This window comes from Drosophila simulans, chromosome 3R (assembly GCF_016746395.2).
Source record: "Drosophila simulans strain w501 chromosome 3R, Prin_Dsim_3.1, whole genome shotgun sequence".
Taxonomy (NCBI): domain Eukaryota; kingdom Metazoa; phylum Arthropoda; class Insecta; order Diptera; family Drosophilidae; genus Drosophila; species Drosophila simulans.
In genome coordinates, this window is record NC_052523.2 from 23853611 (window position 1) to 23877124 (window position 23514).

Sequence of the window (23514 nt, forward strand, 5' to 3'; positions counted from 1 at the left end):
AACTTAGTACCTGATTTCCCATTTTCCATAACAAATACTACTACATTTTTGACCATAAGTAGCCGGCTTGAAGGACCACGTTTTAAATTTACTCTCCACACACTATACACCCTGAAATGAACCAAAGCTTATATTGCCTTTGGTCATGAACATGCTGGGAATTCTTTTCCAAGTGCAAGCATTTATGCCTACGCCCGGCAATTTTCAACTTATCGAGGTTATCCACCGCGGCACCTGACCAGCAGAGCCCACAGATCGAACAGATCCAACAGATCGAAGAGAACCAGCTGAATCACCTGGGCCACCGCACCACTTGAACTTGTGCACCCACACGACGCTTGCGGATCGGCGCTGTCCTCGATTCGCCGGGTTCACGACCCACATGGCTGCTGGCTCCCCAGAACCTGGCAGCTTTCTTGAATGATTCCAGCGCTTTTCTATCGGCCAACGTCTATTGACATTAATCATTTGCGGCCGCTTGCGGAAATTTGCAAGTACCTGGCATAGCAGGTACTTCTGGGAAATGGAAATGATTGCCTCTCAGCACACTTTTTTATGGCAGCTTTATGGTAGGTGGTTTACTTTATGGCCACAAAGGCCACAGATTCCCATTCCAGCGGGCCAAAAGGCAAGCCAAAGTCTCACTCTTCCAAGTTCTAGGATTTCTGTCTTCGCTTTTTTTTTTTTTTTTTGGCAACTCAATCTGCAGACCGGAAGGAAACGGACGCCATTTTGCCTTCGTTGCCTGTCGTCTGCCATTTTGTTGTGATTTTCCCAAAGTTTTTGTCCCTTCATGTCTGCGAATTTGTGGCCATTGTTCGCAGGTAAAGTGAAAGTTGTGCTCTGATATAGAATTATAGAACGAGGAGCTGAGCAGCTAGAAATTGCGAATGCCTAATTGAGCTTAACGAGCTGAACTCGAGGTGGGCGTGCACTTTGATGTTGGCTCTGCACTGGAAACAATTCTGAATCAAATTACAAAAAGGGCTATATATCAAATAAATATCGATCATACAAGTTGTATAAAATGAAGAAAACAACAACGGAACTTGCATTTAACTAGATTCTGCTTAGCTTTTTAATTTTCTCACACATTTTTTTGCCTGCACCACTTAAAGCTGCCCCAAAATTGCTGTATGAGTGGACCGCAACATGCCACTTAGCCCCAAACTGGCCATCGATGATAGGTATGGGTATGGTCATGGCATGAGCATGGGAGTTACGAATTCCAGGCCACATCCAGACAGTTAGAATGTCACCCACACACTCTAACACGCGAACACTGGCCACCTGGAATTGCAATTGCAATTGCAATCTGTTAACTTGTCCAAAACAAAGGCTGCCACTTGCAAAGGAAAGGCCTAAAGCAAAACCAATGCCACTCATAGCCAACAATTGACAATAACAAGCAGGCGGCGGCGTCCACCCAATTTCCAACCCAATCCGCTGAAGTGCCGGAGTTCTGAAGTGGCTCGGCCCATACAACATCATCGATAACAACCACTGAAACAGCAGCCGCACAATTGGAGTTCTCCAATTGCCCACTGTCCAAATATTGCCAGAGATGCCGGGAACGTAGCGCATTGTTTGCTCGTTATTATGGACGTGGCTCCTGATGGGAACCTGACCTGGGATTCGGACTGGGATTGGGTTGGGATTGGGTTGGGCAGAGCGGGTTCTTTTGTCTTTGACCGCGCACATACCATAAATAAATCTCAATTAAACTGCAACCCCTTTGCACGGGGGCGTTTCCCATGAACGATGGACCACTGTACCATCCTCGTAATCAATCAGCGGAGCAGCGGGCTACTCCCAAGCTTCCATGGGATGTCACAGATGTCTCCGCACATTCACACCCCAGCTCCGCAGCTTTTTGGCCGCCACTCTTTATTCTTTTCTATGCCACGCCATGCGGCACTTGCATGTTTATTATTTGGCCTGGCTTTTAGGAGCCGGTCCCGATCTGCAGACTGGACACTGGCCATACAAAGTGGCAGCGCTGCAGGGAAGGGGGCATGGTGGGATGGGCTCGGACCTGGCCAAGTCGCGGCGACGTCACAGTCGTTAAGCGTGACTTTTGTTATTGTTGTTTGTTGCCTTTTGCATACCGTCGGAAAAATGGGTAAAATATGGTGTGGGGCAGGCGGCTTGGGGCACGGGTACGTAAACAAAAAGCCGAACTCCAAACTCGCAGTCGAAGCCACTCCACGAATAACCAAAGGCGGAGAAGAAAGAGCCAAGAATCGTTCTGCAAGCAGCGAATTGCGAATACCCTTTCATTTGGCAAGGATATGGGCTGATAAACATAACTTATTTTATAAAATTTATTCTTAGGAGCAGGCAAGCATTTAAAAATCTTCGAGCTCTAATTAAAAAGTATGTTATCAAAACTTATATTTAAAAACTATGACAAAATAAGACTAATGAAAAAATCCATCTTAGAAAGCAGGAAATACATATTTGCATAGCAACTCAAAAACTCCCAGTTCCCAACGTCACTTCCGAGAACCAGAGTGATTCTGCCCGGGCACGGGTCAAACCAACGTGGTGGGTTAGTCATGATGGTCACTTACACATGGCGCAGCACCCAGCTGAACTACCCGAATCCACTCGGTGGCTTCGTTCTGTTTCTGTGGCATAAACTGCGACGACGACCGGCCCGCTTCATTCAGTCTTTGGCGAGATTTTATCGTGTGCGGACGTATCTGCGGTCGAGCTGCGGAACTTGAAAATCCGAATCCGAGTGGCAAAGATACCGAATTCCGAACTGAAAACCCCGCTCGTTGACGCGATTTTTTAGATGCACCTTCCCAGCGTTTGGCGCCACAAGCAAAAGACTTTGAAACTCTGATTCGATTGCTTTTACTCGGAATCGTCGCTTGCCACATGCTAAAAGTGTCAGTCGGCAAGTACAAGTTCATCAACATGAGTCCAAGCTGGATGGGAACGGCGGCCCGGCTGCTGGGGTAAGTTGCCAGGACATCGAGGATCCTCTCTAGCTGCGCATGAGAGTCCAGCGTGCACGCTCCTTGGCCGTCTGCGTGGCCACCTCGTCCATGCCCACCGCGCTCTTCGTCTCCTCCTCTTCCGTTTGGGTTTCATGGTTTCTACGGGACATAGAATATGTACATGAGTGCGGATTGGCTATGGGCATCTGAGTCACCTACTCGCTGGCCACGCGCTGCCTGGTGCGGTGCATGTGCAGACCACAGCCCTTACACTTCATCGTACAGGCCCACGAGGAACCAATGGAATACCTCTTGTCCATGGCGAATCTGCGGATGGGGGGATGGGGGCTTTTAGTTGCCTGCGAAATCAGCTTTTATTGTTATTGGCCTGGCAAATCTCACTGCAGTATTCCTGCTCAAATCTATAAAAATATTTCTGTTCTTTATGGAACTCGCATATAGCTTGGCATTCTTAAAAATTAAAAAATTGACGGAATTTCCCTGAAGTGATTTAAGATGAACGTGTGAAAATGTAATATGTGCAGCTGGGCTATTCTGCTTATATGCGTCATGTGACTAAATTATTCCAAATCCCTTTGAGCTCAAGTAAAAACAAGCTAAACAATTTAAGCCGCAAACTTTCTTCATTACCTTGCAATCTTGTATTTGGGCTTCAACTTGAACGAGTCTTTCATGGAGTCCGCTTCGTCCTTTAGATTCTCCTTTGACTGCCCATCGCCGATCTGGCTCGACGACTCGAGTGTCATGGGCTCCAAGGACGCCTCTCGGAGCACGTCAAACTCCATTCGTATTTGCTTAATTTGGACCAGGGTGATATCAACCAGTTGATTGACGGCTTCCATCACCTCGTTCTGGATGAGGTCGTTTTGGTTCTGGATAGATTCTTGTATGAGGTACAGGGCCTGGACATGTGGTTTGATTATCATCTCCTCGTCTTCGCTGGTCTGGGTACTCGTGTGTAGTTGGTTCTCATTGGTTTGCACCGTGCCATCGGTACAGTGAACCGTCGCTTGGATGCCCAGGCAAGCGTTGACCAGCTTGGTCTGCGTGGTGGTGGTCGTGGTGCTCAACTCCGTTTGGCTGGTGCGACAGTTCAGTTCATTACTATCTGTTTGGCTGGCAAAGGTCCCATGTTCGGGATTGAATGTCTGCTGATTCTTGGAAACGGCTATGATCAAATCGGAGGTGTCCACATGACTGGTAATACACTCTTGGATCCGCGTTTGGCTGGCACTACTGTCCAGCTGCACCGTTGTACCCACAGCAATAGTCGTAAATTGCTGGTCGGGATCATGGGTCTGTGATTCCGAGGAGATGGTGCTAATCAAGTCCACGGTGTCCACCTGGCTGCTGAGGCACTCCTGGTGCGGCGTTTGGCTGGTGGTGCTTTCCATCACCACCTCTACGCCCACAGCTATGGAATTGTGTTGCAGACAAGTTTGAGTGCACCCATCTTCCCGTGCAACTGGCAGCTTGGCGACCACTGTGGATGCACTTCCTCCATGCAACATCCGCTTCAGAAGACGACGACGTCTTTGCAGACGACTGCCCAAGGAGGGAGTGCGTCGAACCCGCTTCACATGGCAGATCATCAGTTTACCCCTCTGCAGCTCATAGTGCACCAAGTAGCTCACTTTTCCGAAGTTGAATCTCTTGTGGCGACGTATGACTCCATTCGGACTGGTGGACATGGAAACCAGTAGCAATTCCTTCAAATCAAAGCGCATTTTGAATAATCCCTTTTATTTTTACTCTCTGCTCACAATATTTTCACAATTATACAACGTACAATTTTGATGGGAACGTTTGATATACACTAATTTCTAAGGACTATAAGCTTCTGAATTACTCGTATGGATGTCCGGCCCAAAAAGAATTATCGAAGGTGATGTGATGTGAGTCGCTTGTGTGTCGCTTTTGCCGAATTTCCACACGAAAACCCTTTTTCGAATGCCTTGTCTTGCAGAACCCAGAACCCAACACGCAACCTCGTGTTGCACATACATCGACTTGTGTTGCATGGCTGCGGGCTCCTTTGTGCCTGGTAATTCATTAATAATTCAAAAATGCCGCATATGTTCGGGGCCAGCAGGACGGCAGCTACAAAATAAATACGAATTGCAAAAAAAAAAAAAATGCATTCACTTATTCTGCAATTTATCAATACGGAGTTAACATGAAAATGGCCACAAAAACCACAGCGCAGACACACAGAGGACACAAAGGAGCAGGAGCAACCCGCCTGGGGTGTTTGTTTGGCTTGCTTCGGAATGGGGATGGGGTTGGGAATGGGGTTTGGGTTGGGGATGTGTGTGCTCCATGCTTGTGGATGGAGCACTCCAGACGAAGGCAGCATGTGGTGGCCAGTGCTAAGTACGTGTTGATTTGGGCGCTTTCGATTGGGCTCCCATGGATTTGCAATCCACAAAATCGATTGGCCCCCATATTCCCATAAACCCGTCCATCAGTTCCAGCTCCCTGCTCCTGCTCCTGCTCCTGCTCCCTGCTCCCGACTGGCCTCTAATCCCGCCTGGAGGCGTTGTTGGTTTCCTCGCCTTCCTGCACTCCAAATTTATGCAGCTTCTTTGGCTTCTAAGGTTTTTGAGCTCTTTTTTCGTTGTGTTTTTGCATGCATTATCTTTGGGAGCTGGAAGGCTAAGACTTGGCTCCGAATGCCGGGCACGTCGTCTGGCCTTCGGTTACATTTATTGCATAAAGCCCAGCCAATTTCCATGATAATTTGTAACGAGCGCCGGACCGCCAAGGGGCTGCACTCACTCCCATGTGGAACTATCTGGAACTATGAGGAACTATGTGGTACTATGTGGTACTTTGTGCACTGGCTTAGTCGGTCAATAGCATTTCGCTTGACAAAGTCGATGAGCCGATCTTCCAGAGACCTCAAGACCTGCTGAAAGTCCAGCAATCTAATAGCATATTGTTGCATTCTAAGCGAAAGGCATCGGTGATTGCACACCACCGATAGGTGGAGATATAGGTTCTAATGCTCCCATGGCTCTTGGGTTTCCCAGCTCTTTCACCCATGATAGCCACACACATCATCCCCGTAATTGTACGTGCCCATTTGCATTTTTATCTGCTTTGTTTTCCGCTTTCTTCCTCATTACCACTTGACACTCGAGCAACGGCGAGTGTAGTTTTCAGTGGTTTCCAGTTTCCCAGTTTCACACTGGGTCTGCCCCCCAACAACATCTATTTAAAGTTGAGCACTCGACACCGGTGCCGCCCCGAAATCCGACGCGAAATGAAGACCTCGAGCCATCTCAGCTGTCAAAGGGAGTGCCGCCAGAACGACCCTGAACCTTGGAGCGCAAGCCGCAGGCCACCTAATCCCCTATAGAATTTCGCGCATAAAAACTGCCAGTGCCGCCGGTCCATGAAACGCTCACCATTAAAGCTGTTCCTCCATTCCGTAGGCTCTACTGCCTCCTGTGCGTCGTCGCGATGGCCCAGGGTGTCAGCAATTCGGTATCTCTGGCTGCGCCCACTGCATCCGCTGCCAAGGATGTCGCCCATATGCACAGGCCCAAGCGGCTGGACAGGCGATCAGGAGCGGGCTCGAGTCCTCTGACGGCCATCAAGCAGCCCAAGCAGCTGGCCAGAAGCGCCCATGGACTCAACAAGAAGCTGCTCAGGTGAGCCAACACACTGGGGAAAAACTCGGTGGTGAACCATCAGAGGGCTAAGTACCAGCAGTTTGTACTCATAAAATATTAATAAACCCGGGCATTAAATTACTTTACTTAATAGCGCTACTTAAGGGCAAATCAGGGTTGTGCTACCGTAGACTAAACTATGATTAATAATAGTGCACATTTTAAGCTCCGAGATTCTTCAGCTACTTTAATTAAGCCATCATACTGCATCCCAATTTAGCTGTCTGATTAAATGATTACAGGGACTTAGAAATGCTAATTCTGGACATGGGATAGCTTAGTTACGCATTTCTCAGTTTGCATAGTTGAATAGAAACACCTGAGGATTATAGCCACCACATTTCTCGCGCTGCCAAGCTAGACAGCCACTTATTTTGGGTCTAATTAAAGTCCCATGTCCAACTCATCCCTTCCCCCGTTTTGTGAGCCATAAATTAAGTAGTGAAATATTCATATTCATCACACCAACTCACTTGGTCGTTGCAGCCAGATGGGCTTCATGAAGGTGAAGGCGCCCAACAGCCACAACAGGAAGCGACTGGCGGTTGAGTCACGACGCCACTCCTCGCGCGATGATTCACACATGTTCATCATCAAATTGCCGCCAAATATGCACTACTATGCTGGACCCGGTGCGAAGAATTCCGTCGCGGAGCAGCAGGACAAGTCTGGCCACAAAGGTAACGCACCCAGCACGATGACATCCAGCACACCAGCCGCAGCAGCAGCAGCAGCCGCATCAGCAGTCGCAGCAGCAGCAGCAGTTGCAACATCGCCAGTTGCCGAGGCGTCGGCGTTGAAAGCTAACGGGAAAAAGGTAAACGGGATTCCATTAGGTTACACCATAGACACACACAATGCACTGGGTCTGGATCTGGCTGACTGGCGGGCTGGCGGTCTGGCCCCTTCTGGCCATGGCCAGAACTGGCTCTCAGCCCCGTCGATCTGGGGAGATGTGGCCAGCTTTGGACCTAGACCGCGATAAACATCGGTGCGCATGCGCATAAAACAAATTGCAAAACACTCGGCGGCGAGGAGGAGCGGCAGATGTGCTGCCAGCAGCGGTGGCAGTGGAAGTGGATTACCCATTTTGCAGCGGTTGGTAGCCAAGAACGGCAGTTGCTATATTTATATGCGTGTTACCCCCAATGCCCCAAAATGGGTATGCGCTGGGCCCCGGCCAGCTTGTCCTATAAATAGATCCCCGATAGGGTCAGCCCGAGCGGCTATTGGGTATCTGGGAGATACTCATGCTCTGGGTGCCCATGTCATACAACAGCATTCCGAGCTGTAATACATGGCCTTATTGTGAATTAATGCGGCAAGTGTCAATGTCAGTGGATGTCCGACAGGCAGTGGCACGAAAATTATTACGCTCTCACGACTCCGTTGCTCCACTGCATCGCTGCTCCACTGCTGCTCCAATCCCCGGGCTGAACCAGAAATTAATATGCAGGCCATTAACCAAGTCCGAGCCTCAATTAAAAATGCAATTTGTTTGAGCCACCCCACTCCAAGCCAATGCAATCCACGCCAAACGACTCCACTTGGCCAGAGCAAGAGCAAGTGCGTGGCATTCCCGATTTAGATGCCAGAGCACGGCTGATTTATGGGACGCCAGTCGCTGAGTCCCGGTAATGTTGTCTAATCAGTGCGCTTCGATTGCAGGTCTCGTTTCCCTTCAGCTCGAATGGCCGGCCGGGCCGCATCTACCACTGGAACCTGCCCGTCCTGAAGGAGGCGCTGGCCAAGAAGCCCCACTTCGCCCACGTCTCGGCGGCGGATCGCAATAGGCTGCTGGACATCCAGGGTGTGCCCACGTGGCGCCAGCCCTGGGAGAACGAGACCGCCGAGAAGGGCTTCAGCGCCGGCGGCGGGAAGGCCAAGTATCGCAAGTCCCTGAAGCCCAAGTCACCCACATATTATGCACCGGCGCAGGCGGTCAGCAAGCAGAGCTTCCACAAGTACTTCGCGGGCAATGGCAAGCCCAAGGGATTCTATGTCATCAAGGAGCACCAGAAGAAGCCGCAGTTCTACCAGAACATCATCTCGTAATCCAGCGGCATACCCTCGGAATACCCAGGGAATACCCTCGAAAGACTGCGGTGCCGGGCGTTCTGTTTTCAATCTTCTAACCAAGGGGAGCTTCTCCCCTTTTCCGTCCAGTTTCCACTTGGAATACCCAATCCTGGCGAGTCCCGATCACATCTATAGCATCCTGACCAATTGTTTAACAATTGCGATGGGTGCGTTCTATTTTTATACAACGGCAATGAATACAATAACAGGTGGGCTGGTCCAGGTGGGGTGCCATCCATCATATCCATCTATGTGGTCAGCCATATCAGCACAAAGAGCAGGTCAAAGTGACATGACTTCATTCGAGATTTCAATGTAAAAACCAAGAGTTTAAAGTTCAGAAAGGCGTTTTGATTTGAGCACAAACTGAGTTGAAACTAATCGGATTATATATTTTATTGAAATTTAATATCTAAAGTTTAATCAGCTTATCATTTAAGTCTGAAATATTCGTATAGCACTTCCTATGGACCTTCATACATATCGTTTTGATCTGAAATCCCATATTCCGTACCCCATGAGGGACACCCCATCCGAAGGACCAGTCCAAACTGCATTTAGCTAAGTAACTGCGGCAAGCAATAAATTATGGCATAATCAAGCTAGGTTTAAGTGCATGAACGACTTTGTTTTGATAAATAAAAATATTGACTGATTTTTAAGTGCAATTCCCTTAAAGAGCTGATACTGGCAAGCAGACAAAGAGCTGGACAACAACAAAAACTGGGGGGCGGAACTGTCTGCTGCGAGTTTGTTGACTTGGACAAAGGTGAACTGGCGGCCAGGAGCACTGGTTGGGGGGAAAGGTGAGTGTCTGGCGAATTTGGCTGCCATTCAGCGGAGCAAGAAATAACAAGACAAAAATCCAGCTAATTATATAAGGGGCTATATGTTCTGACTAAGCCCTATGGGAAGATTTAAGATTGGGCTCCAAAAAAAGAAAAAAATCAAAACGGAAGCGGGCGAGCGTGCGCATGCGCAGTTTCTCATTCGGCAGATAAAGCCGCAGACATACAGATAGAGATACAGATACACATGCAGATACAGATACATGTTTATAAGTCAGCGCCAAGTCGCCAGAAGTAACAGCCCCATAATGACAACAAATCTGGCAGACAGACGCTGGCGATGGCGATGGCGCACCTCCAAATGCTGTATGTTGGTTCTTTCCTTCTTGATTTCGCTTTTCTCGTTGCTCATTTTTAAGTCTTTTTTGTGTTTTGTTGTGCTTTTTGGCGACTCGGGCGCATAATTGTTTTCGCAGCTTATGTTTTCCCGATTCGGCGACCAAGTCTGCTGACTCACGAGCGTTGAACTTTTCACCCGTATCCGTATCCGTGGCACATGGAGTGCGCGGCCTAAGTAGATTTAATGACTTGTAGTTTGGCGACTGAGACGTAAATCACTTTTATGACAACTGGAGGATGGGACCATCTCATCGATTTTTTACGGCCGTCGTCATAAGGGGAATCGCCAAGTGGCATGGCCATTCCCATTTCCATTCCCATACTGGCAATCAAATGTCGGCTAACATCGCTTTGGCCGAATGTGCAACAAATTCCGGGCCATCGTTGTCGCTGTTCTAGCCACTTGTTAACGCCACTTCCGCCCGTCATATCAAAATAATTATCTCAAAGTGTTGGCTCAACTCTGGAGTCCCGGGATCCAACCAAATACAGCATAAACCATACCACACCATACCGAACTGAATCGAACCCAACTGAAAACCAAGACTCGTTTGCGTGCGGGGCAGTGATCGGGGTTCCATGTGGAACTACTGGACAAGTTGATCTGCAGAACAAGTTACTCACGCAATCTTGATTGCAATTATGTAATTCGAAATTCCTACTAATTAAACCAACATTTCGCCTAATCGTATTTGCACTCGAAACACGCTCGAAATCAATAAGATCAAGATCGTGGTATTGGTAATATGTTAGCCTGTTGAGTGTTTGTAAGTAAAGCGTAATTTATTTTTTATACAATTTAACACAAATTTCTAGATGCATACCTTTAGGTGGGTATATTATTATTAAATTACAAATATATAAATTTAAAAGCCTGAGTTCGATTAAAATCTCAAGGAAATTCGCCATATTGAATCGATTTGTTTTGCCGAATAAGTTACGCCTATAAAAGTCAGCATTTGGCCACACGGCATACACAAATGAGGTTGGCCATCATCTTCGCGGTCATCCTGGCCATCTTTGCCATTGTGGCATCCGGTCAAAAGGGAAGGTGGAAAGGGTACAAGGACGAGGAAAGGGGGAAAAGAAGGTACTGGAAGAAGGTCAGCAATGCGGAATCGATCGTTGGAAATGAAATAAACAGAAACGCGTGAAATGATCTAACTTTGACCAAATCGAAAATATCTAAATAAAACATCTAAATGAAAAAGACTCTCATTTTTATTTGCAATCTCAGGCAATGCAAAGTAATTTGATTAATTTAATCTACCTGATAGGTGTTGCAGAATTCAGCAAACTTGGCTAACAAAAATAAGGCTAGTATTTCTAATCTTAACCATTTCCATTTTTCGAAACTTAGTAAAAAGAAAAGGGATTGGAAAAAGTCAAATGGATGGAATAAACAAAATTGATTTAAGAAGAGATACAAATTTTTGACACTTAAAAGTTCATTTTTAATCATAGTTAATAATTATATAATTAAATAGAAAGTATGTGTGACAACTGGATTAGTTGGAGTTTAATCTAAATGGCACCATAATCCATAGCGAATTATTTAGATCCACTTGGATCCCATTGGATATATAAGGCGGCCAATAGAAGACCATTTAACCAAAATGAAGTTACTAATCCTATTCTTAGCCGCATTGGGCGCAGCTTCCGCACGAATGAGGGGACATACTGTCAAAGGCTGATGAGGATGACCAAGTGCATCACCAGCTAAGCCAAGGATATGAATTCTAAGGAAATCAAATAAACTTGCATGCTCTAAAAGCAGTTCCAGCTGAATCATTAATCCATCATTAGGCAGGAACATAGTGAACGTGAATTAAACGTTAGATTAGATTAGGAATTTACCAGAGGCACATTATGTAGCTGATAGTTTCATTTAATTTAAATAATCCCGGCAAAAAGTGTTCTATGCACAGTGTGACCATAAGAAGACATATTTTATACTGCCACAAGAAAGTAAACAAAACATGGAAGTGAACTCCAAACTTAGGGATCTCATCCTGAACACCCACGTGCCTTTGGTACTGGACCAGTTTCCGCTGAAATGGGCGTGCTTCGAGGGATCCCTCCACGACTGGTGCAAGCGATTCGACCAGGAGGCCACCTGTTTGCCAGCCTTCGAGCTGATGGCCTTGGCGGACAGTAGTACGCCGCAGTGGGAGCGAAAGCGGACCAAATCCTGTCAGCAGCTTAACATGGAGCAATTCCTGCGGAAGTACGACGTGCTGAAGAAGGAGCACACCCACTGGGCGGCGTACCAGTACAAGAAAGCCGACGAAGTGCCACTTAGTTGCCGGAGCGGCATCGATTTCTCTAGCTTCGGCTTCCTGGACAACGGCAACGACTACCGCTTCTGGCTGGGATCGGAGCAGGCCAACACACCTTGTCACTACGACACCTTTGGCGTGAACATAGTGGTGCAGGTGCATGGCTGCAAGTCGTGGCTGCTCTTTCCGCCCGAGACGCCGCTGCAGAGCACCAGGATACCCTACGAGGAGACCAGTGTCTACTGTCTGGAGAACTTTTACGCCCCGGATCCGGCAAAGATTCAGAGCTACGAGCATCTTAGCCGACAGGCCTATCACTGCAACCTGCAGCCGGGCGACGTACTAATCGTGCCGCGTAACTGGTGGCACTACGTTGAGGCCAAGTCCACGTCGCTGAGTGTCAACTACTGGGTTCCGCTAAAGGTGGACACGGACCTGATGTTGGACGAGTTTCTGGCCATGCACATCGTGGAGAGCTTTGTCAGGGGGGAGAGCAATCAAGTTAAGCAGTATTTGCTGAATCCCAACCAGCTGGATAACGTGTCTACCAAGCCCAGCGATCTCTTTGCCCAGTTCGAGCAGGCGGTGCATAACTTAGAGAGTGGCCAGAGCACCCGACAGCTCTACGATACCGACTACATGAGCCAAGCGGATTGGAAAACTTTGTTGAACGGTATCAACCTATCAGTGCGCCCTTTGGAAGTGATGCCCCACGAGGAGTACAAACTGCTCCTCAACGCCAACTCCAAGAGATTCCGAGCAGCTGCCAACCCACCGGAGACAACTCCTATTAGTTCCACTTGTGAGCTTCTAGTGAGCAGCATGTGTGATCCACGCGTAATTGCCGAAATAAAGCGCGAGTTCTTCCGCAGACTAGGAAAAAGTAACTGCCTCTAGCTTAACACACGTGTCTAGGGTAAGAACGTTTACTGTGATACGTGATAATATTGTTGCATATATGAGATTAAAATCCAATAAGCCATCAACATGTATGATACAATTTCCAAACAGAACCAGAACACGGAGCATTAAATGCCAAATACCACCCATCTTGTCTGTCCACCATCCAGACTCATCTGAGGCTCTGCCATGCGATTGACCCTTGGGCGGAACATACTGTGCACATGTGGACATGAACTTGATTACAGCTACAGCGCCATTTACCAGCCAGGGGGCTTCTGGTTGGGATATCCGCCCTGCTGGTTGGCATAACTGCCCGGGTATGTTCCGTAGTGGCCGGGTGGCGGTCCCTGCGGGAATCCCTGGTACTGATAGTCTGCAGAAGATGCTCAGCATTAATGAAAATTAATTTTAAGCGGCGATATTAACTTACTACCAGGATACGGCAAGGTGGCGTATGGATTGAAGCTCTGCGGCATCGGAGCGGGCACGTAGGCGGGGTAGGGCACACCTGGTTGGGCTCCATATGGAATAGGCATGCCTTGCACTTGGGCCGGATACGGAATGTTGGCCGCTGATGCAGCAGGTGGCACACTGGGTGCGGAGCCAGGTGGAATATCTGAAGGAAATTAACAGTTTCTGTAATCTGTTTAGATAGGCTTGAGGTGCTTCACTTACCGCTGCCACTGCCCGATGTGGATGCATAGTGCGAGGGCAGGGCCGGGGTGGCCGGACAAGCCTGGCGGCTGGACTCTGTGGTCAAGTCCTTGAGCAGCTCCTCCTTCTCTGTCTTGCGGGCGAACACAAAGTCGCTGATCTTGTTCTGGAACACAACCAGCAACTGTGTGAGGTCGTTGTAGAACTTGGTGCCCTCCTGCAGATTTCCAGAAAGTTCAATGTAGCTATCGAAGGCGGTTGCTAGCTCCTGGTATAAAGTATCCCGCGAGCTGCCGCAGCTACCCGTTTCAGAGACAAAGGCACCATGGGCGCTCTGGATCTCGGTGACCAAGGACTGCTGACGCTCCACGCTCTCGCGCACCTGCTGCTGCAGGGGATTGAGCACTTGGCCAATACGAGCCAACGAAAGGGCGGGCTCGTCAATAGCACCATCCTTCTGCAGGGCGATCAAAAATTCGTCCTTCATGTTGAACGTGGCCCCCTTCAGCTCGGACTCAATGGCCTCACGCTCCGCCTTAATGGTCTCCACGTCGTCCATCAGCTTCTTTAGACGCTGCACGCTGGAGCAGTTGGGGTCCACACTGCCGCTGGCCGAGGGCAGAGACTGTTGGATTTGATCGGGTGGCAAAGACAGGAGTTGGATGCCCTTCTGGTTGGCCTCAAACTTCTGGCGGACCACCTTGTCGGCTTCGATGGCATTGGTGATGACTTCGCGATACTTCTTCGCGTTGGTGCGGAACATCTCTGTTAGCTTGTCGGAGCTGATGCGAGTCCAACGCTCCTTGAACTGTGCCCGCAACTGGTTATCGGAGTCGCGTTCTTCGTCCAAGAGCCGCTCGGTTTCGTCGAGGATCTCGCGGTTGCGGTTCAGTAGCTCGGGAAGATCCTTAAGCATTGTCTGCACATTCTCAATGCCGCCCTTCTGGCGAACTTCATTGGCCTTTTCCTTTAGCGACGGTGGTAGCCCACTGTTGCCATCGGCTGTCTCCACGGCCGCTGGAAGATTCAAGCTGGCCAAAACGGCGTTCAGAGTCTGGGTGGCCTCACGCAACTTCATGATCTCCACATTGACGATCTCATTGCGGCGCATATCGGAGGCGGTGAGAGCACGATGAAGCTCCACGGGCACTAGGCTGCTGAATATATCCTTAAAGTTGGCAGCCATGGGGACAGCAATGGGCAGTGGCTTGGCCAACTGGGCTTTTCCAGGAGAGGTCAAGGTGCTCAGCTCTGGTATGATCTCGTTGTAGATGAACTCGTTGTCCTTGGTGGACTCGGCCAAGTTGCGCTTGGCGCGGCTAAAGTATTCATCCAAGTAGGTCTCATTTCCGCCACGCGTCTGAGCCGCCTTGAAAAGATCAATGGCGTTGCGCAAGCGAGCAATCTCCTCGCCAATCTTCTTGGCGGCACGGCACACCAGACTCTGGTACAACTGGGTAAGGGCATGGAAGCCCGCCTGCTTTCCAGCAATAGTAGGTATCCACTCCTTCTCCCACAGGCTGCGCACAGACTCCTTTTGCATGGCGCGCAGCACATCGGCGTAGGACTCCTCCGCCTGGCAGCAAAGCTTGGCGATGATCTGGTCCTTCATGTTATCTGGTGAAATATAAATACTTGAAATTGTTAGACCTCTATTCATAGCGAAATTTTTGTTAAATGGAATGATTCATTTCAATTGTTCTTATCAAAGCATTTAAAAGGAAATAACAGGGTATTGTCCCCGCGTATCAAAAGTAATATCTTCGGATAATCTTATTACATTGCATTGAGTACTTTTATATGGCTGTCTTCGCACTCGACTTCTATTTATACGCTTTTAACTGATAAAATAGTTTATCGCCGAATGTAAACAACTAAATTTTGCTCATAGATAAGCATTTAAATGTGAACGGTGGCAGTGCTCTTATGTGAATAAAGTCTACATACCCTTAATTGACTTCAGAATGAAAACCTCCTGTGCCTGGGCGACCATCAGAGCCTGCAGCACGGTTAGCGTATCCTGGCTGAGATCGGGCGTGGGTTCCGAGGGCACTGCGGCCGGCGTGGCTCCCTTCAAGTACTGAAAGATGCCGGCGCTCTGCTGGAGCAGTTTGATGGTCAGCTTAAGGCCGTCATCCGAATCCAGGGGCTGGTTGGCAGCGATGTTGCTCTGCAGGGCGGCAATGTTGAAGAGCACGCAGACCTTCTCGTAGAGCAAGGAGGTGTGAGCTGTGGATGGGGGACGCCGTGGTGTTAGTGGTGAAATATACTTGGCACACGGCAATGAATCACTCACTCAGGCTGATCTTGCCGCCGAATATGGAGCCCTTGTCGAAGGCATCCTTCCACTTAAAGGGTATCTGCAGTTCGCTAACTGATATCTTGGTCTCCAGCGCACAAATCTGGTCATAGTAGCTGGAAATACAGAGGAGGCAACCAAACCCGGAGGCAAAACAATTAGTTAACGACTACGTCATCCGAGAGCTTGTTTATGTCTGACCAACACACCAATACAGAAGCACCAGGTGGAATCGAATCGAATGGAATGGGTGTGATTAGCTGCTTTTTTGTGCGGGTGACTCATCGGGAGATCCCCAGAAGAAGGCCACAAAGACTTGGTGGTACTTACGCGTACACAATCTCCAACGAAGCCTCGTACTTTTCAAAGAATTTCCAAATCGCCGTATTGCGTTGTTTCGAAAATTCGTTGACGGCCTCTGCGTACTTGCTCTTCTCCTCCTCCGATGCCCCGTTGTAGGTGCTCTGGATGAGATTGTTCAGCGGCTTGATCACATCCACCTCCGACGGCTTCTTCAGCGGCACGCCCAGAAACTTCGACATCTTTTCCTGTTCTGCGGAGTCTGCTTCTTGTCCGGTTTCTGATTCCAAGTGATATTAATTAACCGTCTGTCGCTCTATTCGAACTCCGCTTTGCGCTCTCTTTCCTTCCCCTACAACAGCTGGCCAGCGATGTCCAGTCGTCGATACCGTTTTCGATAACCACTCAAGAAATACTAAGGATTTAGTCTTATATTTTTTAAAGGTCTATTTTTATCAATGGTGCTTAATATTGTAAGGTATTAAAAAAAACTGTGATAGAATATGTTTTCTTTTTATTATTAATGTGAACTGGTAACTACCAGAGCTGCCACTACTTCAATACGTAAGCACATTGCTTACGCTACTCGCCCTGTCGTTACGTTTCAAGCGGTGTGGCATCACTGCGGCGAGAGAAAGGTAACCCTAGACTTTCTATTTTCTGATTGCGTTGTTGTCGAGAAAATTGTGCGAAATTATTGGTTTTTCTGCAGAATTTACCCCAACAAGGAGCACGCTTACTAGAGTAGTTAGGCCTTGTCAAAAATTCGCACGTGAGTTAATATACGGAGCCCTGGCTCTGCTACCCAAGTGACACCAAGAATCCCGTTCTATGTCATTCCGCAGAAGAAGCAGCAGCAGCAGTAGCGAGGCAGAAAACCGAAGAGACCCCGCGATGGCCGAAGTGGAGAAACCAACGGCGGCTACTCCCCCGACCGACATCCCCCAGGCTACGGCTGCACCTGCCAGCGAGGTGCCAGTGGCTGTAACGCCCCCAGCGGATGCCACCGTGGACGTCGAGCCGGGCACCTCACCCACCCAGGAGCCCAACTCCAATTCGCATCCGCACGACTCCGAGTACGACACGGCCAGTGATCTGGAGGGCGGAGAGGACTATGACGACGAGGAGAGTGCCAGCGGCAGCGCAAGTGGCAGTGGGAGCGAGGAGGAATCTGAGACGGACGACGAGGACGAGGAGGGGGGCAGCGAAACGGATGATGGCGAGGGGGAGCAAGCGATGGACCGCTCCGTAGCCGACAGTGAGGCCCAGAAGAAGGTGGACGAGGACCGCAGCAATCCGCAGTACATCCCCAAGCGGGGCACTTTCTACGAGCACGACGACCGAACGGCGGAGACCGAGGGAGAAATCCTTATCGAACCCGAAAACGGTGCTGGCCAGGCGGCGGCGGAGCCAAATGGCGAACTCAATGGACTTGCGGCAGCCGGTGCCACGCCGACTGGCCAAACGCCACAGATCTCACAGGCATCAAAGACCATGCGAAAATGGCAGCCAGCTTCAGGCGGTGATCGCTGGTCTCACGATCGATTCGATTTCACGGAGCAGGCTCCCAAATCCCGTGCAGAGTTGCTGCAAACATACGGCTACGACATTAGAAACGAGGACGCACCGCCCAGAGCCAGACGTCGCCGGCGATATACGCGTGGCCCTAGTAAATACTCAAGAAACTGGGAGGACGAGCAGGCCTACCTCAAAGCCAGCAATAAGGAGCGCAAGCCGCCGCGGCCACAGGACTTCCCGGCGCTCAACGAAAGAAAGCCACGTGGTCCACGGACATCATCCTCGCGTGAGGAAAAGGAAAACCGACGGTCCGTCGGTGCTGGAGGCTTGGTTCCAGAGAAGCAACAGCCCTTGGCCAGTGGCTCCAATCCTCACAGATCCCAGGAGCGTGAACGGGAGAGGGAAAGAGAGCGGGAACGTGATCGAGAGCCCAAGAATCGCAACTTTGGGCGAATGAACGGCGGCCCCGGACGTCAGAATGGCATGGAGTTTAAGAAGAACAGCCGTGGACAGCAGCCACGAGAACGGGAGCGGGGACCAGACCAACTGGACAACCGTAACCAGAAGCCAACCACTCCACGCTCCAACCAACAACAACAACAGCAGCAGCAACCTCAGCATCAGCAACAGCCACAGCAGCAACGACAGCCGTCCCAGCCGCAGCAGTCTCCACAGACGCCGCTTTCCACGTCAAACCTTTCGCAGCGGCTCCAGCAGGTGCAGCAACGCAACGATCCCAGCCATGTGGGCAGTGTCCAGATGCATTCTCTTGCTAGCCAAAATCAGGCGCCCCAGCAGCAGCAGCAGCCACTGCATCAGGAACAACGAAATGCGCCCAAGCGGTACTCCAGCTTGCGTCGCTCCCAGCAGGAGGCATCACAGCACTTGGCTGAGCAGCAGCAACAGCAGATGCAGCAGCAGTTGCATCTTCAACAGCAACAGCAGCAGCAACAATCGCAGATCATGATTCAGGACCCCCATGTTCTGATGCAGATCGCCTATCAGCAACAGGAGCTGCAGGCCCAACTGCAGACCATGCAACTGGGACCACCTACTGCCGCAGGAGCAGTTCCAACACCACCAAAGCCACATGCCCCGCCGGCAGCCGCATATCCGCAAGCACAGGCGGCACCGTACTATGTGACCGGAACGGAGCCAGTTCCAGTGCCCGTGCCCCAGGCACCGTATGTGAATCCGGCCAGTGCCGCTTACTTGCCAACCACTCCGGCTGCCGTGGCGTACGCCCAAGCAGGGCCTCCGGTTGTAACACAACCCACACCGCCGCCCGCTCAGGCACCGCCCGCAACGCAGCCGGCTCAGCCGTATCAGAACTACAACACGGTCGGTGGCACAACCTACTTTGTGCCGCCGGCTCAAACCACTAGCCGACCAAGTGCTCTGCCCCAGCGTCGTCCCACCAACGCAATTCCCATTCTCCCGCCCTCCGAAAAGCATAAGGCCAAGGGTGGAGCCAAGGAGGAGGGCATCTCGGACAACATAGATCACATCATTGACAACATGTTCGTGCAGCGACCTTCGGCCTTCCAGGCCACCGGCGAAGGCGCCACTCCAGGTGGGGGAACAAAGGACGAGGCGGCAGCCACACCACCGGCTACCGAGCAGAACCTTCAGCCAGTTCCGGCCACTGGGCAGGAATGAGTGCAGGCGTACGCCGGCTTGCCGCCACAGCAGCAGCAGAGACGAGGCCAACGGATAGCGCCGCCGCCCTCCTCCGGCTACTCAATGCTGCAGCCGCACGCTGGCTACTATCGACCTCCGCCCCCGCCGCACTAGTGCGGACGGTCAGCTCCTAACTCAGCTCATCCGACGATTTTTTTTCCTCATTCTGTCCTCGGGTCTGCGACTCCGATGTACTGCATAAATAGAGAAACGCAGTGAGAACCACTTGTAATTAGCATTTAGCTCCCAGATAATCGAACTTACTAACGAAAAATTTTCGTATATAGACGAGTATATATATATTGTAATTCGGCGCAAGCTCCAATTAATTTGTACGTAGTATCTAGGGCCGGCTAATGTATTGAAGCGGCTGGGCGCTTAGCTTATTTAGCGCATTTTAGTTGAAACAGAAGAATTACCGAGAGAAATGTATTTGCATAAACTAATCGATCATTGAATTTAAATAAACGTTTAACACGAAGTTACAAATGCTGCACACCCCTTCTGTCACACTAACTTACAAACTACCTACAAAGTCCGCGTTTTCACTTAGTTTCCGATCAAAGGTGGGTTGGACTAGGGATCCAATTTCAAACAAAATATATTTAAATTTGACTGTTCGTTAAAATCTAGGTAATTGTGCTAATTAAAACAAAAAGGAAAGGAATCCAAAAGTCTACTTTCTGATCGAAACTAAAAACGATAACTGAATTTCAATGACGACATAAAGTAAGATTAGATCTTTTCTTAATACTAGATGCGCTTTTCATAGCTTGGATTCCTTGGCCAATTGTTCCAGGAGAACGCTGATGCGGCGGAATGAGTCCTTGAAAATGTCGTTGAACTTGCGAGCGCTTGTCTTCATGCTATCCCGATAGGCGGTGGTATTAATGAACACACTAGAATGTACGACATTAAAGAACAACTTCAAGATAATGGAGTAGTGTCTAGCTTACGCTTCAGAGGTGATGGAGTAGAAGACGCCGTAGCCATCGAAGACCATGGGCGCCACGAAACCAACGTTGGCGGTGAACCCCAGCGTGCTGGACGAGAGCACAAAGTTGCCTCCTCCGCCACTTTTGGTGTACATCGGATCGTCGTAGAAGGCGGGAATGTCCATTTTGTTTTCATACGCCGCGCACCACAGGCCAAACAAGTGCCTATCGATGCCGTGTCCCTTGCGGGCCTCGTTCATGAAGTGCTTGTGCTCATCGACTGCCCTACGGAACGCCCTGGCCAGTGACATATCGCCAACCTGCTTGTTGGAGGACGCCCTCAGGAAATCCGCCACAGCGGCAGTGCAGGATCGCAGGGTCTCCGTTCGTCCATTGTAGTACTGTCGCATCAGAGCGGTCTCATATGTGGGAGCAATTCTGTTGGATATCCATGGAGTAATAGTGCTGTTTTGTTAGTCCAGAGGAGAACTCACTCTTTATGCATTTGGTAGTAGGCCCACTGCATCACCACCTGAACAAAGGAGTCTGGATGCAGTCGATGGGTTTTCATAAAGTCCTTGCCGTAGTCATCGAACGCAGTGAAGGTCACAGTAACGTCAATACCCTAAGAATACCGCATACAAAAGGATTAACTAGTTCAATAACAGGTTTTGGAAAAAGACGTTTTGCCTACCCTATCATCAATATCCTTCTGCACGCGCTTGATCTCGCTCTTGAGCGAATCATCCAGCTGGAAGTGCAGTTCCTTGACCTCCAAAACATTGCCTTTCTCGGCCTCTGCCCAGTCTGGCTCTGGCACCTCCAGGAAGCTCAGTTGCATGAAGGTGGCGTAACTTATGCTGACCGTGCCATCGTAGCAGCTGTGCTCACCCGTCCAGTTGCAGCGTCCGTTGCGGAAGGCGATGATGCTGCTGCTGCGGTCTGCCCAGCGGGAATGGAGATCACCGTAGAGACCCAGCTGGCAGGACTCCTCGTAGTCCTTTGGCGATTGCTCGTACCAGCAAATCTCCATGCATGCGCTCTCCACCAGAAGCAGCGTCTCCTGGTTTGCGACTGAGATTTCCCTCAACCGGTTGCGGTTGCGTGCCCACGTGGAGCGTTCGTCATGACTCAGGGTGGGCACACAATCGCCCAACGGCTCGTAGTCGAGGATGCTGCGCACTCTTTGCAGGGCCACAAGGATTTCGGGAGCCGAGAGGATAGTGTCGTCCTCGTGCACACAATCGAAGATGAACTGGCGTCCCTTGCCGGAAATAAGCATGTGACTCGGCGTTTTGCCCTCATCCTTGGTGAGAAAATGCTTCTCTATATGATCCTGCTCCTCGCCTGGCACGCGGCACGTGGAGAAGAAGTGCTTGTACAGCGCGGAGGAGTACTTTATTTTGCCGCCGTTCGAGGAGAGCGGTTTGATGCTGGACTTTCTAGTCAGATCCCAAAACTCCAGCGAGTGGTGAATGTGGCGCGCCAGACTCTGCGAAAATCAATTAGGAAAAGTCAATTAGGAAACTTAAAACTTTGTTAGCAAGTGACAAGAAGATAGGATAACATAAAGTAAACTTCTTGACCTTGTTTTGTCGGTCCACTCACTTTCAGCATGTACTCCGGTGTCTCCGGCACGCCCACCATCTCCAATTGCGAGGGCATGACCATGAGCTGGTAGGGCAGCAGCGGCATCCGAATCAGATGATATCCGTAGTCCTCCCACCAGGTGCCCAGCCAGTTCCTCATGCCGGCCGCCCGCTTCTTGAGCTGTTCGTGCAGCTGGGCTCCCACTCCGTTCTGGAACTCATCAATAGTCTTGCGGGCCTGAGCCAACTCTTCCTTGGTGCCGAATGGCTGGATGCAGCTGTAGTAGCGCTCCATGGTGTCCCTAAGCTCCGGCAGCGGAAGCGAGGGTAAAGTCTCGTCGAAGTCGAAGGTGTTCTTATCATCTTTGCTCATGAAATATAGGCTAGCCCGGTCCATGGTGGTTTAGCTGCGGGGGACACGTTGGAATCGTTGATATCAGTCTGCGCGTGTGGTAGTTTTCTATAGGCCTAAGTCAGATTAGTACAATAACCATATCCGGGGAATCGCTTTTGCGTTCGTCAGGTCCAAAGTTCACCCAATAAATTACTGAGTACATTTACATCGCAAATAAATTGATCTCATCTTATAGGTTAAACATTAAAATGGTGTGCAACTTAATATCACACCGCTATGAAAACTTAATGTGCAACTAAGCGATTATGCGACAAGTTGAACGTAATCTTTCTTTGACTGCAGCTAGACGACTATCTGCACTAATCTCCTCAAGCTGGACAAAGTCCGGATTGAGGAGCTCTATAAATATTTATACTCCCGGCGCACTGGTGAAATCATAGGCGAATTTCTAGCCCACTGACCTTTGTACTCGCTGGAGAATTCACTTTTGCCGGAGACAACCGAACCGCCAGACTGCCGTTATACGACTGAATCCATAGGTTGGTTCCATACCACAACACACCTCGCCGGAGGAGGAGCACTTGAATTATCGCACCGTGGGATCCGCCACCCGCGTCCACTGACTCAGTGCGATAATATATCACCCCAATCATTGCTATTGCAGACAGTCGGCCACCGATAAGGGCCGCTTTCATTTGAATTTCTATATAAATTTCTTGATAATATATTCCAGCCGACACACCCACACAAACCTTCGATGAGGCGGCAGTTGAATGTTGCGCCCGAACTTCAGTTTGCGATGCACTCGATCGAAATTAAAACGGTTCCGCAGCTATCAAGTTCATTAGGCTAGATAAGCAAACAAATTTATAGGTTAAACAATTATTATTATTATTATAATGCTGCGTTTTTGTTTACAAGCGGCGAAGACCCTATAGGAAATTGGCACAGCAAACAGCTGCTTTTAGGAGCTGCCACACTTTTTGCACAATTTGTTTACACCGATGGTCACCACATTCTTATTACGTACAATTTAACATCGCAAAGCATCGTACATCGTACCGCAAGATATAATCCTTCCAGATTGATG

The 23514-nt window shown here is 49.7% G+C and overlaps 7 protein-coding genes across 10 annotated transcripts; 4 read left to right on the forward strand and 3 right to left on the reverse strand.

Moving 5' to 3' along the window:
* The first annotated feature begins 2432 nt into the window (after nt 1-2432).
* Nucleotides 2433-9387, forward strand: LOC6729873. Its single transcript, XM_016177681.3, has 4 exons — nt 2433-2966; nt 6407-6625; nt 7133-7463; nt 8315-9387. The coding sequence occupies exons 1-4, from the start codon at nt 2887-2889 to the stop codon at nt 8699-8701; spliced, it is 1017 nt and encodes a 338-aa protein (XP_016036636.2). The 5' UTR covers nt 2433-2886; the 3' UTR covers nt 8702-9387.
* LOC6729874 lies at nt 2847-4828 on the reverse strand. Of its 2 annotated transcripts, none has more exons than XM_044923413.1 (3): nt 3600-4828; nt 3164-3275; nt 2847-3107 (listed from the first exon to the last, which is right to left on the reverse strand). In XM_044923413.1, exons 1-2 carry the CDS (start codon nt 4694-4696, stop codon nt 3164-3166), a joined length of 1209 nt encoding a protein of 402 aa, XP_044779348.1. In that variant the 5' UTR covers nt 4697-4828; the 3' UTR covers nt 2847-3107. The 2 variants fall into 2 exon arrangements, with proteins under 2 accessions (XP_044779348.1, XP_016036635.1); XM_016174551.3 differs by having other exon boundaries at nt 3168-3275; nt 3600-4827.
* A 1485-nt stretch (nt 9388-10872) lies between the features above and the next one.
* LOC120285064 lies at nt 10873-11122 on the forward strand. The gene has a single exon (XM_039295716.1). The coding sequence runs from the start codon at nt 10893-10895 to the stop codon at nt 11064-11066; it is 174 nt and encodes a 57-aa protein (XP_039151650.1). The 5' UTR covers nt 10873-10892; the 3' UTR covers nt 11067-11122.
* A 380-nt stretch (nt 11123-11502) lies between these two features.
* Nucleotides 11503-13177, forward strand: LOC6729875 (HSPB1-associated protein 1). The gene has a single exon (XM_016177682.3). It carries the CDS (start codon nt 11892-11894, stop codon nt 13086-13088), a length of 1197 nt encoding a protein of 398 aa, XP_016036637.1. The 5' UTR covers nt 11503-11891; the 3' UTR covers nt 13089-13177.
* Nucleotides 13102-16910, reverse strand: LOC6729876 (programmed cell death 6-interacting protein). The gene is made up of 6 exons (XM_002105143.4): nt 16378-16910; nt 16045-16163; nt 15696-15977; nt 13770-15365; nt 13525-13710; nt 13102-13467 (listed from the first exon to the last, which is right to left on the reverse strand). The coding sequence occupies exons 1-6, from the start codon at nt 16587-16589 to the stop codon at nt 13352-13354; spliced, it is 2511 nt and encodes an 836-aa protein (XP_002105179.2). The 5' UTR covers nt 16590-16910; the 3' UTR covers nt 13102-13351.
* A 268-nt stretch (nt 16911-17178) lies between these two features.
* Nucleotides 17179-20026, forward strand: LOC6729877 (protein CASC3). Its single transcript, XM_016177683.2, has one exon. The coding sequence runs from the start codon at nt 17179-17181 to the stop codon at nt 19522-19524; it is 2346 nt and encodes a 781-aa protein (XP_016036638.2). The 3' UTR covers nt 19525-20026.
* A 102-nt stretch (nt 20027-20128) lies between these two features.
* LOC27208939 (peroxisomal carnitine O-octanoyltransferase) lies at nt 20129-23384 on the reverse strand. Of its 3 annotated transcripts, XM_044923412.1 has the most exons (7): nt 23343-23360; nt 23177-23273; nt 22089-22476; nt 21175-21972; nt 20975-21105; nt 20502-20918; nt 20129-20444 (listed from the first exon to the last, which is right to left on the reverse strand). In XM_044923412.1, the coding sequence occupies exons 3-7, from the start codon at nt 22464-22466 to the stop codon at nt 20312-20314; spliced, it is 1857 nt and encodes a 618-aa protein (XP_044779347.1). In that variant the 5' UTR covers nt 22467-22476; nt 23177-23273; nt 23343-23360; the 3' UTR covers nt 20129-20311. The 3 variants fall into 3 exon arrangements, with proteins under 3 accessions (XP_044779347.1, XP_016036639.1, XP_016036640.1); XM_016184470.3 differs by having other exon boundaries at nt 23177-23384; XM_016184471.3 differs by lacking the exons at nt 23177-23273; nt 23343-23360 and adding an exon at nt 22886-23032.
* Nucleotides 23385-23514: the final 130 nt, after the last annotated feature.